The sequence below is a fragment of the Polistes canadensis genome, unplaced genomic scaffold, assembly GCF_001313835.1.
Source record: "Polistes canadensis isolate GaletaPanama2010 unplaced genomic scaffold, ASM131383v1 scaffold_44, whole genome shotgun sequence".
Taxonomy (NCBI): Eukaryota; Metazoa; Arthropoda; class Insecta; order Hymenoptera; family Vespidae; genus Polistes; species Polistes canadensis.
Window position 1 is genome coordinate 745,909 of NW_014569591.1, and position 13,532 is coordinate 759,440.

Genomic DNA, 13,532 nt, shown 5'->3' on the forward strand with positions numbered 1-13,532 from the left:
CATCGTAGTAATTTTACGAAAATAAGAAGAAAAAGGAGAAAATGTATTTTATGACCTACAACGAAATGACCGATATTATCAAGTAAAAGTACTAATAAGGCTAATTTATAAGTAATAAGAATAGGAAAATGAATAAGAAAAAGTATTTCGTTTTAGAGTGATTTTTCGTGATACGTTAACGCGTTGCGTTTATCTTTCGTGACTCGTAGTCGCGAAAATGCGAACTTGGAATGAAAAATAAGAAAAGAAAGAGAGAAGAAATGAGAGAAAAAAGAGAAAAACGATCGCCGAGCGTGCTTACGGTCGTGGAAACCGTTTTTGTTGTGGGGGTTGTAGAGTTAGGGGGGTTGGGGAATGGGAGGGGGGGTTCCCTCGTAATTCGTACACGCTCGCGCGCATGTAAGGCCGACCGACCGAAATAAGCTTTGTCACATTAATCCTGAAATTCCTGAAAGCGGTCCTTCTTTCTCTTTCCCTTCCACCCTCTCTCGGCCCCTTTCACATTCTCATACTATTTTCTCACAACCGAGAAGAGTTTCTCGTTCGTAGAGTCTGCGAATATAACCGGTAATCTTATCCATAAGTTACGTTCTCGCACAAATTCACGAGCGTTTACTTGAAAATCTTAGAATAAAGAAAAATACATAGAGATAATATAACATAAAAGATGCTTTTAACGTAAAGAATAATCCCTCTTTTTTTTTCTTTTTTTTTTTCAAAGAAAAAATCGAGTACGTACGATATATATTTTTAATAATAAATATATGTGTGTGTGTATGTGTGCGTGCATGCGTGTCCAGTCAACGGAGAAGAATTATTGGTTGGTTACTTAACGCGAAATGAGCAAGAGAAAAAGAATGATATAGAAAACTAGATGGGATTAACGTTTAAAACTGGTTCTTCCTTTTTGTACTGGCTGTTCCGGTACGATTTTTTGCTCTTTATTAGTTAAGGCCGTATAACAGCAATTACACGGGATTATGACATGAGAGAGTGAGTGAGCGAATGAGAAAAAGAAAGACAGAGAGAGAGAGAGAGAGAGAGAGAGAGAGAGAGAGAGAGAGAGAAGAGCTATAACTAAATCTCGTTTTTAGACTCTCGATTACCAACGAGAGGAGATCGTACGTACTCTATTCCTTCCTCTCAATCTAATGATCCTTCTCTTTTATCTCGATAAATGTTTAAGCGTTTTACTCGAGAGAAATACTTCGCAAAATTTCTCATAGATTTAAGCTAAATTCATCCCGTCGTTAAGATCGATCCTATTAATCGTTGATGAAATAAATACTCGGGGATTTACTTAAAAGAATAATCGTATCGTGGGGGGGTGACTCGGATTGAAAAATGACTTCGATTTTTCTACTCCCGATTCTTTACTGAGAAAGAATTTTCATTGAAATTGTTTCCCCCTCCCCCTCCCCCACCCCCACCTCTCCGGCCTAGACGGTTAAAAATTTCTATTAGAATCACTCTACGCCCTCTTTTCGGTTTTTTTTTATTAGTCGATTAGTCAAAAGACCCTTCTCGAGAAAAAGTCACGAGCCTAAATGCTGCCACGCGACCTCTAACGTTGTCGTCGTCGTCATCGTCATCGTCATTCTTATACACTCTTTCTATCCTCGTAATCATCGAAAACTGGTTTCTCAGCGTATTACCAAGCTCATCGTATTTACACACCGGGCAATCCACGTACCTAAGTTTATCGGTGGAAAATAAGACATTAAAATATGCTTCGTTGTATGGCGTGTACAGCTTCATTTAACCGTACTTCTTCATCTTCATCTTCTTCTTTTTATTTTGCATTGCGAAAAGATGAAGGAACAAACGTATGAAGTTTCATTAACTGGACATCATGTTGTCCAGTTAGATCAACCAAAGGTTTTATTCTTTAAGGAGAAAAGAGAAAGAGGAGTGTGAGGGGGGGAAATACAAAGAGAAGAGGAAAGTAGAACAACGAGAGAGTGGTTCGAGGAAGAGAAGGGTCTCGTCGGTGAATTTGATGGGTGTAAAGAGAACAACGAGGATGAAGAAGTAGAAAAAGAGATCAAGGGACACCGAGATGGATGTTAACAAAAGAAATGCCATTCCGTGGCATCATCTGGTACAAGTCGACGCTAGAGTTTGAACGCGAAGGATCGTCGACGATGACAAAGAAACCTGACGACAGGTTTCACTCGAGAAGTCCGTTCATAAACGCACGATGCGGCGGTATCATTCTTCATACGGTCGGAGGGGGGGGGTGGAGGGGGGAGTGAGTATCTTTGATTCTCGTTTAGCTGACATTGAAATCTTTTCTGTCATTATTAGCAACCATTTTTCCGTGTTCCACGTTGGTTCTGTTTCCCAGTGAATAGTAGGGGAGAGGGGGAGGAAGAGGAATAAGAAAAAGGATTGATTGGAGAGTTTTCATTTTCAATCAATTTTTTGCTTCTCGAGAATTTCTAAAAAAAAGAAAAACAAGTAGAATGATTTATACGATTCGTTAGGAAACCTATTCCCTCCGTTTCCGTCGATCGGTAGAAGAAATGTTTTTTTTTTATCGATAAAAACGATAACTCGAGGAAAATACGAAATGTGGTAGGTACTCAATCATAGAGAAACTATTTGCGTTTTGCAAGTCAGCCGTACGCGATGATCTTTCGCGTTAACCGACAAATCGTTCCCAACCATATGCGACTTTTGTGTTTCGCGAATCAAACCGTACAAATCTATCGGTAAGTTATCGTAAAATGTACAATGTATCGCGTAGGTAATATGTTAGCGTCGTAGCGAAATGAAAATCCTTGATTTATAGTTACTTTCTTTTCTTGAAAACTAACACAAACACACACACACACAACCCTGACGCAACCCTGACGCAACGCACACGCAAACGCACACGCACGTATGAGAGATCGTCGTTTTAAAAATAAATTCATCATAGATCGATTCGTTCGAACAGAAGAAAGAAAATCACATATCGTCCTGTACCATTGTGTATCGATTAATCGACGCGAATTCTATTTTCCGAATGATTTTCTTCGTTCAATTTCAAGAAAACTGTCCGTTTGTTACAATCGAATGTTATTCTCGATAATAAGAAAGAAAGACCGACCGACCACGGTGTGGTGGTGGTAGTAGTGGCAGCGTTTTTTTGGACGTTTTATTTTGAAACCCTCCCCCTCCTCCTTTCCTTCGCGTAAAACAGATTTATTCTTTCTGACTGTTCGAGTTTCAATCTCGAGCTTGAAGAGAACCTCTCGCTACTCTCTTTCTCGATAAAAGATTACGTTTCGGAAGAAAGGGTGAAAAGGGGTGGATAGGGGGATGGGGAGGGGAGCACCCGGCAGCTGCGAGGCGCCGAGAAATAATTTCGTCGAAAGGTTCGTCGTCGTCTACGACAAGACCCGGAGTAGATAAAACGAACTGGGTTGGTCGTCTCTACCATTTTTCGTCTAGGAAAAACTTTTCTCGAGATATGGTCGGTGTATAACTTGCCGATTGTTTAAACAACTAAGCGAATCGTTATTATGCGTTTTACCGACTGGCGAAGAAAAAAAAGAAAAAGAGAGAGAAAGAGAGAGGATAGGAATGTTTAAAAAGACCAGATGCCTTCCTTACTTTTTCTTTTTTTATTCTCTCTTTCTCGCTGATGGCTTTTCAATGGTCGTTGTTGCAAACAACGAACAGGGGTAAAGAGAAGGTGGGAGAGGTAAAATAAAAAGAAATAAAAACGAGGAAGAAGAACGAGGAGAAAAGAAGAGAAAGAAAAAAAAAAAAAGCAGGAATAGGGTAGAAAGGTTCGCAGAGAAAACGTGTCAGACGAAACTCACGTTGTTGACGAGTTAAACGATCCTCTCTCGTTTAGAGGCAGTCAAACCTACCCGTACATGCGTCCATTATCAACTCGTAATGACGTAGCCTACGTGAAACGGCCTTGTCACGTCATGGGGAATGCGATCGTCAACGTCGCGTAAGAATATACTATATCAAAACGCGGTAGTTGGTTAGAAATATATTTTATATACGTTATTCCTCTCGAGACGACGTATACGAGATAAGCTCCTCCACAGCAAATAATCTTCAACCTTTTTCTTTTTTTTCTTTTTTTTTTTTCCAACGTTTCACTAGTTTTCGATAAAGTCGTCACAAAGGTAAGAACTTAGAAGAAGAAGAAGAACGCGTTGTTGCTTACTAACGTTTTCTTTTAAATTACGATTCAGTACACTGCTGGTGTATACGCGAAGAAACGAGTTTCTTGTTAGATTTCTCTCTCTCTCTCTCTCTCTCTGTTATATTACGATTCGACGCGAACGAAAACCATCGAATATCAGAAGCTATTTCTTGTCCGTATATATATATATATATATATATATACATTTCTTTTCTTTTATTATTTTTCTATCGTCGCACGAAAAAGAATTCTCGTTTCGTAGTTTATTATAAGATACTAAGATGAAAATTATACATAAATACATGTTATCGTTATTCCATCAACGAACTCTAAGCAATAAGTATTTCGCGAAAGAGGAAGACAGGTAAACAGAAAAAAAAGAGAGAGAGAGAGAGAGAGAGAGAGAGAGAGAGAGAGAGAGAGAGAGTGCAATCGGGTAAAAGAAAATCGATCATTAGGAGAATCGTCCTGCTTTAGATCCCTACCAAGTCAAGATTCATTCCCTCGTCTTCGTTGGAACGTTGGAACAACATTGCCCATCATCGATGATATACCTTCGCCCAGATTTATTTCTTACCATCGCGTTACCAGATATAAATTCACTCTTCGTTTCTACCTTAGGACTGTTATTACTTGATAATAAAGCGATATTGCGCAGATCTTGCCGCGGCGCGAGCTAGCAAATGACGCGGAACGTCGATTTAACGAGCCGGCCTGCCTCTAGTAACGTTTCTTTCTTTCTTTCTATCTTTCCTACTCCACCTATCCGCCTTTCTTCTTTCTTTCCTTCCTTACGTCCCAACGCTTCCCTTTCCCACTAACACCCCCAGCTCCCACCCCCACCCCCACTCCCACTATTCACTCGCCACGCTCATCTCGTACTTTCATCTCCGACCTGTCACGATCGTAACGATACACAACGCTCGTTTTCTTTCCCGGTACATAAATCGAGGAGAAGCAACCAAAGCATCTACCGCCACCGCCGCCGGATCGATAAAGATCGCAGCCCTCAAGGGATGAGAACGATGAGAGGGACGGAGGGGAACGATCGACGAGACGTTTGCTAATAATTTCACGAGGAAACGACTATTTACTTCCTCGTAATATGCCCCCGAGAGAGGGAGACCTTTATTAGCGTTTCTTTCATTATGTTACTCGATGTACGATTCCCGTGCAATTAAGACTCTACTTGCCGATGAGTATAATCGAACTCGATGTGAACCGTTAATAATTCCATTCTTTTTCTCTCTTTCTCTCTCTTTAACTTATCGAATCTTTTCGTTCGAACGGATATATACCAAGATTTATTTCTTTTCTCATTTTAAACCTTCGATCTCTCGAATTTCTTTTCTGATTTCGCATTTATTCGTGACAAATAATACAACGAGATTGAACGGCCAGGGGAATGGAGGGGGGGGGGTTAGGAGTTGTTGGTGGGGAAGGAAAAAAATTTGGTTTCTCCGATAGTTCATTCTAAATTTCTCGATGCGAATCAAATCGTAGAATAATTTCTACATTTTCGTTAAATTTGTGACGCTAATAATCGTTCGTACAAGCATCAACCAAAGGCTGGCTGGCTGGCTTCCTAGTCAAGGGCATGTTATCGTCGAAGCATAGACGTCGAGTTGGATGACGATGGCAGTGGCGTACCGCTCGACGCGACCTATTATGGTACAAGGAAATTGCTTCCCGTCGTAAAATCCATCGAAGTGATTGATTAGCATAAAGGTAAAGAGAGACTGGCTGACTCGTGCCTGACTGCTTCTACTCTGTCTATCTTTATCTCTCTCTCTCTCTCTCACACACTCACTCACTTCCTTTCCAACCAACCTCGTCAACTCCCGTAGAATCTCCTCCGTTCAATATTCTAATATCCATATTTGAAATAAACCATCTTGTCTCTTTAAACCTGTCCTACTACAAGAGTACCAATATTATCAACGTTAATAGTCTCTAGTCGTCTTGTTGTAAGCGTGTACGGCATCTTAAAGGCTGGCTCTTGGGTTTGTCATTTTAGTTTCTTTTTATTAGCTTAGCCTTTTATATTACGATAATATTAGCATTTTTCTTTTTCTTCCTAAGCAAAGTATCAGGGATAGTCGCGTCAAGATACTACATTGGTTTCTTTTAAGGAACGTAAAAGTGGCCTTTAGTATACGAGTCTATCTATCTATCTATCTATCTATTTATGCACGGCTTGTGTTTGTCTTAAGAGAACTTCGTTCGTAAAAGCTTCTAAAGAATGAAAGAACCAAACAAGTTCTATTGTAACGTACTCCTCGTGATCGGACACGAGGCGTGGTTGTAGTGCTGACAATCCGCTGAACGATAAGAGTCAACATTCTTGCGAAACGATAACTCGTTAAAACGAATGGCGAGCACACTAATCGCGTTTACCAAGAGAAGGAAAAAGGTGGTCTTGGTAAAAAAGCGAATGTAGAAGAAGTAGATACGAGAGCGGATGGGCAAGCATGTGGAAGAAAGAAAAGCTTGTTTACTCAGTGCTATCGTCTAAGAGGCGAACGCTTCTAGATTCTCCTAGTCTTTGTAATAGTAGTAGTAGTAGTAATAGAAGTAGTAGTAGTAATAGAAGTAGTAGTGGTCAGGATCGTTGGAACCTTTTACTCGTAACCGGTATTATTAGGTAGTTGAAATGTGTTGCGTTGAGAAGTTAACGAAAGAAATCTATTAAGGCAAACTTTGCTGATCCACGATTGGTTTGTTTAAACAAAGAATTACAAGAGTAGGAAATGTAATATGTTACGATGTAACAAGTAGCACTCACCTTTCCAGAGGTAGCGGATTTGTAGAGTGGTCCCATGATAACGTGGTCGGTCGGACAACCGTCGGAATCGATCAAGACGATTTCGCTTGAGTCTACGCCGTCCATGGCTACTAGTTCTCGAACGAAAATCTCGTACGGACTGTTGGGATCTAAAATCTCGAATTTGAGTGCCAATGGGTCGCCGACTTCGGCAGAAGGGATCGCATCGTTTCCACTGCGATCGGTGATCTTCATTGCTACGTTCGGAGAATCAACGATCACTTCTTCTGACATTGCTGGGGTGATGTCACCGTGCACACCTAGATCCACTTCGTTCGAAACAGTCTTATTGGTCAGATCGTATTGGCAGGTAACCGCGAGTCCAAGGTCAGAACTTGTCACGATCGTGTCGTGATGCTGAATCACCACGTCGTTCAGATATCGGCCAAGACCCTGCTGTCTGATGTTACACTCTAGGTCATCGTAAGCCATGCGTAGCTCAAACTCGAGTGCACCTTTTACGTCTTGCACGCATGAATTCGGCGAACCCTTCGCATAGACCTTTCCATAGAATAGTTTGCTGGTTTGGATTCTAGTTACCATATCCCCGGCACGGCAATCGATCGTTACGTTATAACACGAACTCAACTCGTACGTCGATGCTTCCGCCACATCCAAATAAGGTTCCTGAAATCATAAACGTACATATATAATTCTCCTTAAATTATTCCCTTTTTCTCTTTAACGGTAATACGCATTAAAATAAATGATACAATCTCTCGCGAACGGATTTTATTCGAATAAAATAAATATATATGTTTGCTCGTGAGAATGACAAGCAACATTTGTCCGGCATATAACTATAACGCTCGTCACGTTATTCGTAAATTTCTATGATTATTATACCCATGAAAACGATTAGTCGCGTAAATGAAATTTTGCTAATTCATATTGTTTGAATTTGTAATCGTATAGTCACGTATATCGTCACGTGCATCTACTTAAACGATGCGAATAATCCAATTATAAAAAAATAACAACGATTTTATTCGTTTATTCAAACAACGTATTCGACGTATCGTTAAATTATATATTTTTTTGTTGGGTAGGATATTTATTTAAAAATTCATCCTTTAGAGATTACTTTAAATACGAATAAATTGAATAGATTTACGTTTTCATCGTTGGTTATACTATTTCCAACGTTCATGAATGCATCCTTGGGAAACGAAGTTTCTTCCCTTTCTTTTCGCTTCAGAAAAGCTACCTACTGCTATCGCTGCAAGGCTCGATGGACAAAGCATCTGCGGTGGAAACTAGATTTTCCGCGAATACGCTCTACGGCGGACCATCTCGATTTGTTTTATGCGTACTCGATGTAATCGGGTTTTACGGAAAGTCTCTACTGTCCATTCTCTATACTACCGTCTAACACGATGGAACGAAACAAATGGGGAAACTCGCAAAACCGTTTCTCTGTCTCGGAATCGTTTTCTATGTTTTTAGAAATTCCAATTTCCACGAGTAGAGCAGACGTAGAAATTTCGTTTTACACAGACAAATACACACACACAGCAACACGTTAACCGTATACAACATCTACCACGTTCTTACCTGAATATCCGAAAGGGTTGCTCTGGAATGATGGCTAAGACGGCAAACCATATCACCGGTGTCACCGTAATCGTAGGAATGGCAACGGAATGGCGAATTCAAGCACAATTCGCGACACTCGTCGGTCGTACCAACATCCTGGTAAACCGAATCGACGGTCTTGAGAATACGGCCGGTAAGTTTCTTGAATTCGCACATTTTCACCGGCTCCTCGACGCAGTGATTTTCGAGATAATCAAAGTCCTTGGCAGTTTGGAATGCATTCGAACCGGCTACCGTTAATCGATCCATATCGGATAATTCGCAAGTTTTCGTGGCATTTGCATAATTGGCGGATCTGGAAAAAGGAAAAAAGAAAAGAAAATCAAATACAATGAATACAATTATACTTTGTATATATATCTATATATATCTATATATATCTATACATATAGATATAAGTATATAAAATATAAATACAATTTAGTTTCTATATCAAATGTGATCTTAATTACTATCATAACTATCGGCATTGTATTAATTAACGAAAGGGGGGAAATTACTAGAGAGCAATTAAATATATCGATCTATATCGGGTCTTATTGCGACAGAGAGGGGGGGGATAGTAGAATCGAAAACGCTTTTAATTATCGAGCAAAATATAAGAGGATAACGATAAAATCTAATGCGGTAGTAACAACAATCGTATATTAACTTTATATCTTGCGCGGAACTCGCTTAGCTAGAATCACGACCGGTTTTAAACGCATGAAAAAGGAAATTTCAACTGCGATCCTTTGCGTAACGATTCGCGAAGTCATGTGCTCAATACCCTTGGTTACAAACGATCGAGATTTCCATCGAGGGCGTATGCAGCAGCAGCAGCATGCACCAGCATGCACCAGCATTAGTACTTCCTCAGTAGAAAGGCCGGATTAACAGCGAGGAGAGAAAGAGAGTTCTCGGTTTATCGTTGAAATAACCGTTCTCATGAGACGTTCAAAGAAAAAAAAGAAGAAGAAGAAGTAGGAGAAAGGTATAGCATAATTGTAAGGGTGACACTCGCCGACGCAAAGCGTATCATTAATTCGCGAATCTCGACTAAAGAAACTTAACAGCTATCTTACAACGTATATCCTAACGATAATGAAATGTAAATGCGTTTATAGGACTTAACAGAAAGAATGAGAGAGAAAGAAAGAAAGAAAGAATTCTTCTTAGAGGTAGGAGGACGTTGTTATCTGTTCAGTCGCAGTTCATTCGAGCATTCGTGGCTTCGAGCATCGCGTGCGACTCGTTCTCGAGGAATAAAAAAAAAGAAAAAAAACATCGATTTCTCGAAACGCCCTCGGAACTATCGCATTTTCTTCTTCTTCTTCTTCTTCTTCTTTTTCTTCTTCTTCTTCCTCCAACTTACATTTTTATTTTTCTTTTTCTTTTTACTCACCTTAGCCTTGAGGCTAAGGTAATACCTTAACGGAATTACGTAAAGAGAAGAGAGGTCTTAGAAGGATCGTACCGGTAGGTAAATCGAATGTGCACATCGACGTGCGCCACGCGACCTAATAGAATGCATATTTCACACGTATGCACGTAATAATAATATATGCGTTATACATTACTGAACTCAGCGATTACGTTCTATTATTCTTGATTATATCTCATAAAAGTTAGTTTTACAAAAAGTCTCATTATTGAGGAATGAGATCGCAAGGTTAATTACACCTCTAAGCGTTATATCGAGAAACAAATGGTTCGTACATAGCATATACATACGATTTATTATATATCCATTTTAATATCATTGAAGAGCTCCTTATCCTAGACTAAGTTTCACTAAGATAACGTATGATTTTATGTATATCGAAAGAGAATATGTTCAGTGAGAAGATAAAGAGAAGTAGAACAGCAGAAGGCAAAGTTTAATCGTATGGATTTGAAACTTCTCAAACCTATCATTGTCTCTCTCTATTCCTCTCTATATACATATATATCACTCTATCCTTCTCTCTATCTTTACGTTCTCGTACGCGTATTAACTTCGTCACGAAAGTTAGTATCAGTCGTCGAATACAATGAATCGGAATACACCCACTGTATAACGGTGTGCAAGGCCAAATTTATTCCAACGTCGCACCATCGATTTCGGATTATGTTGCCTTAAGACTTGAATAATATTCATGGGTTGCAGCACTGTTATGATTTCAATATTCTCCAGGAGGTATCTCTTTCTTTTTCTTCCTTACGCGTTACCCTCTCTCTCCCTCTCTCTCTCTCTCTCTCTCTCTCTCTCTCTCTCTCTCTCTCTCTCGTTTTTCCTTTTACGAAGAGAAGAAAAATCAGTACGGTCTAACACGATCCGTTCGTGATAAACCCCTCGGCTTCCGTCGAGAATATAATCTAATAAACGCAAACCCCCAAGTTCTTCTCGATTATTGGAAACCATCCTTTTTTTAAAAAGATCGACCTACGTAGTACTTTATGTGTGTCTTCTTTTTCCCATTCATCGCTCGTTTCGACTCCCGAGTTAGAATATTATTCTACGAAAAAAATAATATCGCAAAATTTGATTTATTTTCTATACGTCTCGAATAATTTTAAATAGACATTCTGATTCGATTTTATACGCAAAAAAAGAAAAAAGGAAAGGAATAATTTTTCTTCATTTTTATGTGAAATAATTAGATAGGAAAAAAGTATGTTTAAGCAAAAAGTTTTCGAGAAGATGAAAAGAGAGAAAAGAGAGGAAAAACAGGGTATAAAGGCAGGGATAAGGTTTCGAAATGAGATATTATTACTCAAAGCCCTTTTATCTAAAGAGAAACTAAGATACGGGCACTAAAAGCCAAAATCCTCGAACTTTTGCAAGGACAGATACAATCCCCTATATTCTCTCTTAGAGAAATAATTAATGAAGGGAAAAAGGTTTGAAGTGTAATGTCTACCGCGTGAGAATTAGGATCTAACGAAAACCTTGACCGTTTTTTCGAAGGGTAGAACTTTTTTCTTAACTTCGAATAGAGAAAAATAGTCAAAGTGTATTAGAAGAAAGTTTGTAACTAACTCGCCATCGTTGTCGTCGTTGAAAGATGGTGCGAAAATTGACTAAAGAAAGTCTTCCTACCAATGTGATGATACCGATTAAATAAAACAAAACAAATAATAAAAGACAAAAAGATAAAGTTAGGAAAATCTATCGTTCGATGATAACGATTTTTGTTCCTTCTTATTCTCTTTCTCTTTCTCTCTCTCTCTCTCTCTCTCTCTCTCTCTCTCTCTCTCACACACACACACATACACTTTCTTTCGTAATTTTCTCTTTAAGAATCGGGACAAAAGATATACCGCCTTCGTCCCGTACAACTTAGAGCAAATCTCAAGGGAAATTTTAACCTCCGAAGCAGATGTTAAATGCGAAGTTAACTTCGCCGAAGTGATGTCTCCCACCCACTATTTTTTTCCCCTCCCACTATTCTCTCCTTGTGTTTTCCTTTTATCTCTCTCTCTCTCTCTCTCTCACATTCTATCTTACTCTTTTTCTCGTCTTATTCATTTCAATATTCTTCCTTCCCCTCCTTTCTGATTTTTCTGTTCTTTCCTCTCTCTCTCTCTCTCTCTCTTATTCTTTTTATATCTTCTCGAGAGACACTTTCCTTCAGCGTACCTATTCCGAACAAATGGCGAGACAAAAAAGACGTCGCGGATCAAGGCACGGGTACACCGTGGATAAGAGGAAGAGAATGACGGGAGTAAGGGGTGAGGAGGGGGGTTGAGGAGGATGAGAAAAGTGCAAGGAGTGGAACGGGAAGGCGGCTGTCGTTGGAAAAGAATTACAAGTGGCTCGCCCCGCTGCATCTCGATGAATCTCAAATTATTCGTCTCCCATGAAGACACAAGTGTTTCTCTCTCTCTCTCTCTCTCTTTCTCTCTTTCTCTCTTTCTCTTTCTTTCTCTCTCTTTCTCTTATTTTCTCGTTCCCATCTTCTCTACTTCTACTTCTATTTCTACTTTTCTTCTTTCTCTTCTTGTTCTACTTGCTCTTCTTGTTCCTCTTCCGAGCGACTTCTATCAATACGAAATAAATGGAAAGAGAAACACAGCTACGGTAAACTTGGCCGTGTAGTGACGTCGAGTGCAACGGCACGAACAACGTAGTCGTACGAGGAGGAGTACGTCGACAACGACGGTGGCGAGTTTCGCGTAGTCGATAGAAACAATTTTCTTCGCTTGCGTGCACGCGCAAGAAGCAAAGAAGTAAAGTTAGATTTTTCTCCTTTCACGAACTTTTCTTTTCTTTTCTTTACGTTTCTTTTCTTTTCTTTTCTTTCCTTTTCTTTTCGTTTCTTTTTTTTTCTTTTTTAGTTTCGTGTTTCTCTTCAAACACTTTTCACCCCTTATTTATAAACATATCCGACGATAGAAGCCAACCGGGTGAATTATTTTTCTCCCGGAATTGAACTCGCAACAAAAGAATTATATAGAAAGAAATATATGTTAGATAAATATAATATAAGATGCATTAGATAAATATTTCCTTGCGTATAATTCGAGATACGCGCGTCACGTATGGTCAAGAGGTTTTTTTTCTTTTTCTTTTTGCTACAGGTTAACGTATACCCAATATTAACGATGATTCTTCTAACAAAAAAGAAAAAAAAAAGGAAAGAAAAAGCGAGCTGCGAGAAAGTGCGAGATGAAATGAAAGGGGTAGGAGGGGTAGTAAATGCGACTAATTTGCATTATTCTTTTGTATCCTTTTCCAGTTGGCGTGAGTGTACCGAGCGAATAATCCCAGCAGACACGGATAAGCGTATATATTAACGATTCTCTAGCAAAAAGCGGTTGCTCATGTGATGGTGGTAGTGGTGGTGGTGGTGGTCATAGTCGTACGCGTTCAACCGCGTTTCATATCTGCTACATTATTTACCCCCTGTACACTGAGAGCGCATAATATCCAAATTAACTAATCAGCTTTAAATTTCAGTGAAACGGGAGATCTCTCTCTCTCTCTCTCTCTCTCTC

General features: G+C 39.4%; 2 protein-coding genes across 3 annotated transcripts in view; one reads left to right on the top strand and one right to left on the bottom strand.

Moving 5' to 3' along the window:
- LOC106785027 (autophagy-related protein 16-1) overlaps positions 1 to 13,532 on the top strand; it is a 384,411-nt gene that overhangs the window by 163,576 nt on the left and 207,303 nt on the right. The gene's annotated exons all lie outside the window — the stretch shown is intronic.
- Positions 1 to 13,532, bottom strand: part of LOC106785026 — a 171,865-nt gene that overhangs the window by 1,727 nt on the left and 156,606 nt on the right. The window contains exons 5-6 of the mRNA XM_014745123.1: positions 8,532 to 8,868; positions 6,939 to 7,604 (exon numbers count right to left, since the gene is read on the bottom strand). Coding sequence (XP_014600609.1) covers positions 6,939 to 7,604; positions 8,532 to 8,868 — 1,003 coding nt within the window. The remainder of the gene's footprint in view (positions 1 to 6,938; positions 7,605 to 8,531; positions 8,869 to 13,532) is intronic.